The sequence below is a fragment of the Natrix helvetica genome (genome assembly GCF_964273705.1).
Source record: "Natrix helvetica genome assembly, chromosome: 8".
In the NCBI taxonomy this organism is placed as follows: domain Eukaryota; kingdom Metazoa; phylum Chordata; class Lepidosauria; order Squamata; family Natricidae; genus Natrix; species Natrix helvetica.
Window position 1 is genome coordinate 12,154,078 of NC_138559.1, and position 5,654 is coordinate 12,159,731.

General features: G+C 47.1%; 1 protein-coding gene across 1 annotated transcript; it reads left to right on the plus strand.

Annotated features, from left to right (window-relative positions):
- Positions 1–493: 493 nt before the first annotated feature.
- LOC309396078 (uncharacterized protein) lies at positions 494–955 on the plus strand (the record flags this gene model as incomplete). The annotated part of the gene is made up of 1 exon (XM_081960846.1): positions 494–955. One exon carries the CDS (start codon positions 494–496, stop codon positions 932–934), a length of 441 nt encoding a protein of 146 aa, XP_081816972.1. The 3' UTR covers positions 935–955.
- Between the last annotated feature and the right edge of the window lie 4,699 nt (positions 956–5,654).

The following is a 5,654-nucleotide window of genomic DNA, read 5'->3' on the forward strand; positions in this document are numbered from 1 at the left end:
GGCTTCCCCTTCGAAGCGGCTGGTCCAGTCCAATTCCGCCAATTCCGATTGTCACCTCATTTCCGGATCAATCCTTAATTTCTGCTGCAGAGTGAGTGGGGCTTTCTCGCCCTTTCCCTCCCTCGCCCTCCGCTCCTTTCCTGCCCACTCCCCCCGCCCCTTCCTCCTCATCTGGCTGCTGGGAACTTGAACCCAGCCCTCCCGCCGGCTGCGCTGCGCCGACCATCTTCGCCCGCCCCTCCACGCCTTTCCCCGGCGCTCAGCCTGCCAACTTCGCGTCTCCGGGCTCCCAAACGACCCTTGCCTGGGATCTACCAAGGCGCGGAGAGGTAATACAAAAGGCTCGCTTCTCGCTCCTGCCCATCCCCGCTTCTAGCAAGGGCCGGAGGCTCGGTGTCTGGAGGCTGCCGGCTGGCCTGTTGTCCGCCTCTTTCTGTCTCCTCCCGAGGATCAAAGCGAGCCGGGCGAGGCGAGACGTGCCCCGGGGCGAGCCATGGCCGAGAAGAAGCAAGCGGCCAAGCCCGGCGGCGAGGAGGAGGAGGAAGTGCCAGCCTTCTTCAAGAACCTGGGCTCCGGCAGCCCCAAGCCCCGGCAGAAATTCTGTGGCATGTTCTGCCCGGTGGAAGGCTCCTTGGAGAACAAGACCATCGATTTCGACTCCCTCTCCAGCGGACGCGGCTCTCCCACCGGCAAGATCGTGGCCAAGCAGCGGGACGTGGCTCACCTCGGACCCGACGCTCCCTCCGTCTCCTCGTGGCCAGGCAGGAAGGTGGAGATCCGGAGAACGTCCGGCAAGGAAGCTTTGCAGAACCTGAACGACAAGGTGAGTCGGAAGCCCGGGAAGGGGGTGGGGAAGGAGGCTTCCCTCCCCAGCCCGCCCCGCGCCCAGATCCAAGGCTTGAAGGCGTTGCCGAGGCTGACTGAGCAGGTTTAAAAGACGATCACCGAGGTGGCGTCTTTGGGAGACGGGCAGAAAGACCAAAAGACCCAGCGACGCCCCCCACCCCCCACTCTTTCTTTCTCGCTAAGCTAAGGGGAGATCGGAGCTCTGAGCTGCCAGCTGAGCTAGAAGGAAGCCCCGCCCACCTTATGCAGGGTCCAGAGTGGCAGTTAGCAATTGCTAGACAAAGATGCTGAATGGTAAACCAAAGAGAAATAATGGCATGATCAAATCAAATTACTCACATGATTGAAGGTCCTTTGGACCTCTGCCTCCTGAGACCCTGGGACTCCTTTCTGCTGCCCACCCATTTAGGAGAGAACTATAAAAAGTTCTGAGCCCTAAGGACCACGCTCGCCTAACCACTGGCAACAAAGAGGAGCCACTATTGATTGTGCATTTTGCCCAACATTCCATTGCAGAAGTTCTGTAGAAGATCTAACTTGGAGCCAATGCTGGTTTGTCCAGCCAGGTTTGTAGCTCACCAAAGTCTGGTTTTGTGTTCTGGAAAGATGCACAGAATAGGTTGTATGTTTCTCCCAGTTAGATGTGTGTCTTAATTCATGAGTTGAGGGGATTTGTAGTCCAAAACGATAAGGATGTCCAAGCTGATACAGGCTGGCCTAAAGGCATGAAGGAACCGCCATGCCCAAATAGCAAAAACCTCAGTGTATTACTAACCTTAGTGCAGGAGTGTCCAAACTTGGGAACTCTAAGACTTGTGGAGTTGAAGTCCACAAGTCTTAAAGTTCCCAAGTTTGGACACCCCTGCCTTAGTGCAAATGGGTAAGAAATTTGCTCAGGTCATGATGACAACTGCAGTAGGAGATCAAACCAAATAGTCTTTAACATGGGGGAAGAGATGCTGCCAGATGCCGCTATGAAAAACCCTGCAAATAGCTTGGTCCAGAAATGATGTGCATTGGAATTGGGGGGGGGGGGGGGGGAGGCAGCAGATCTTTCAATAAATAGTTTTATAGGTGCTGAATTAATCTCACATTTCACACGTTGGGGAGAACGTTTCCTCAATACACCAGTTCTTGCCTCAACGCTAGGCATCTTCAGGCACAGTGGATATATTTTAAAGATCCTTGAGATTGGCTCAAGTTCTGAAGACAACATAAAGATATCTGTATTATATTCTTAGTAACAATGGGGAAACGGCTTCCCATTACCTTCCTCAAGAATCTTGTTGGCTTCTCAGACTAGTTTACAAGATTTAGGTTTCCTGATGGCTTCCTACCCAAAAAGTAGGAGATCCATGTTCTCCTGCTCATCATTTGTTTTAGATCAGTTAAGGTGGCCTGGATGCTGCCATCTGCTGCTGAAACCAAATAAAGAGACAGGCTGGCTATATTCACAAAGCAGACCTAACAAGATCCCACTCCAGGCTCTATAATACCCAGAAGTGTGAAATTTCTTTGTATTGATCTAATAAGTCAGTGTTTTCTTAACAGAGTCATAGCAACACTCGGTTTCAGAGTTTCAAACAGGACTCTTTCACGTGCTAATCTGGAAGTTCCTTAATCAAGGACTTCTGATATATAAAGGATGAGCTTTGTTGGTTTTTCCTTTTCCTATAAACGCCCAATTTCTCTTTGTGCATCTTTGCCGAACTCATGACTCATCTTAAAAGATGTTCAGAATGGACCCATTGACTTCTGTGGAGTTTTGAATTTATATTATGACAGCACCGTGGCTGAATTTAAAGAAGCCATGAATGCTAAAGGTTTTTGCCCATTAGCAAATCCCAGACATGAGATGACTAGATAGAGACATTCCATCTTCTTAAAGGGAAAGATAACGGGACAGCTTCAATTCATACAAACCATAGAAATTGATATCAAACTTTTTTTTCCAGCAAAACTTGGTATTCTTTTCGTGAAGTGTTCACTGTATTGATTTATGAATAATGTTGCTCAGATGGCAAGCTGCATTCATCACACAATGACCAAGCAATTCTACCTCCAGTCCTACCATAGGCAGAGGGAAATAATTATCTCAGAAAGCTGCTTCTGGCTGCCATTGATGGGGCAGTAGATTGTGAGTCAGGTGCTTTATTATAGATTTACTCCCAGGAAAAGGAAGTTGCCTTATGCAAAACAACTCGGCCAGCTACAATTACTCTGCATGCACTCTTCCATGCAAAGCATCAATATTGTTCATAGTCTGGCCTTGGGGAAGAGAGAAAAGGGAGGAGGACGTCTATGTTTCACTTGCCAAGAGAACTAAAAAAAAAAAAATCAAATGAAATCCCCAGGATGTACCATACGAATTGACAAACAAAAGTTGCATCTACACATTCGGCTTGTTCCTGTTCAAGGTTCACATGGATGATGTATACTGAGAATGGGGAGATCTGACAGAAATTCAATTCTAGGGCTTCTAGACTTGGGCTGCAATGAAGTATTTTCCATCTCACTTGTGGCTCAAGTATTTGTTCTGGTCTGGAAAAAAAAACCAAGAAAAAATGGCTTCTGCTGATTTGCATCTCTGTCTCACCTTTTGTGATTCTAATTAGGAAAGCTACTCAATTCCCAAGACGTTTGACCAGTGATATTCTCCTGCAGCCTCCTGCATCAGTGTTTCTCAGGAGCAAACTAATCATTGGCCATAGAGATGGAAACATTTGTTTTAAAAGCAACCTATTTCTATACTGCAATTGCTGGGAGAGGTAGATTTTTAAAAGGATAGGTAGTATCTGCTTCCATCTCTTTGATGCATGGACTTCCTGGAGGCATCTGATGGGCAAAGAATGTTAGGTCCAAGAGTATTTTTTTGGAGCAAGCTGTGCATGCTTCCAAAATAATTCAGATTTTTCTAGTCATCTCTACAAGGCCTAGCTGCTTTAAGACCTGTGATGACTTTAATGAGTAGACTAAAACTCCATTCTCAACATTGGCAGCTTTATGCAGACGTCGAGCTGGGAAAATCAGCTGCCAGAATTTCCCCACTGTTCTCAGTGTTCCAGCCCATGGGGATGGGCTGGAAATAGTGACAGACTGGCCCATGGTACCTCTGCCAGCGAAAACGGAACTCGGGAGGGTCGTGTGTAACCCTCCTGAGCTCCGTTTTCACTGGCAGAGCACTCATGCCACCACAGGTGCCCCCGACACAAATGATGTCGAGCTGACCATGCCCACCCTGGCCAAGCCTCCTCAGCCCCCCTCCCCCAAGGTCAAACACAACCGTGATGCGGCCCTCCATAAAATTGAGTTTGACACCCCTGCCTTAAAGTAATCGTGTACACATTATTTTCTCAAGCATACATCAAACAATGCAATTAGGTATGAGAGTTAATCTAAGTAGACTTTATTCATGTGATTAGCAATTGTGTGAATTATTTTTAAAATGCAAGCATGAGTCTCCTACCTCACATCAATGGAGACCTTTACCTTTTCCCCATCCTGCTGAAGTACAAATCCTGGATTAAACCTCTTATATAAATCAGAGCATTTCTTCTAATGCAAAAGAGGAAGAGGAAGGAGGTATAGTTTTACTGCACCTGTTAGAAACTTGTTCTGACCTAGGCTTCCCAAGATCATGAAGCCGATACCACGTCCCAATAAAACCTCTTTTATTTAGGTTTAAAGGGAATTCCTCTCCAGCAAAGTCCCAGCACCGTCTTTCATGAGATTTCACAACTACAGGCCTTTATCAGGCTTGGAGAGTTGCCAGGCCGATATCTTCCAAACACCATGCTGTGGCAGCAATTACTTGGCAAGAAGTCAGGAACAGTTCTTCACCCTAATGAATTGAATTAATAGTCTCCTGCAAACTCCCCTCCCCTTTCCTTCCTCTTTATTCCCAATGGGAGGGGCCATTCACCGTCCACCTGTGCCTTTACTCTCGAGTCAGCTCTTGTTCCTTAGTTGTTCCCTTCTCCTGGCAGCTTTGCCCATGTGCACATCAGGAACAGGCTCCAGCTGTTCTTCTGCCCCATTGATATCCGACTCCGAAAGCAGCTAATAACTGTTGGACGGCCCTGACCCCCTCTCTGCTTCCAACGCAGAGCCCTCACCAGAACCTTCCCCAGACTCCAAGACTGGCCCATGTTCCTCCCCAACCTCCTCACTGTCTGAGTCTGCCACAAGCCCCACTGGCCGCTGGCGGGCCACAACAAAACCGTAGAGCAATGGTGAAATTCAATTTTTTTTACTACTGGTTCTGTGGGCGTGGTTTGGGAAGGATACTGCAAAATCTCCATTCCCACTCCACTCGGGCCAGTCAGAGGTGGTATTTGCTGGTTCTCCAAACTACTTAAATCTTCCACTACCGGTTCTCCAGAACCTGTCAGAACCTGCTGAATTTCACCCCTGTTGTAGAGGATGGGTAGTAACTGAGGAGTGCACACCCTGAAAATTAGCCAACAGCTGACATGAATTTGTGAAGCATTTAAAGATTCATTAATTTTTGTAGATTGAACTGATTCAATCTGAGAATTCAATAAAAGTGTGCAAAGGTCCACGAAACCTAAGGATGGATTTGAACACACAGTTTTGATGATGTCTCTAAAGTGAAGTTTCCCACGAGTGTATTGATAATCTCCAAATGAATCTGCAATTGGTTATTGAGGTGTTTCATATTTTATTTATTCTTAAAGCCAAAATAAACTAGGTATCCACTTGATTATTGTTTGGTGGTACCATATCTAACTTTGTCTTTTGGGGAAATTGTTACTAGAATATGCATGCATGTACCTTTGCCAGAGAGT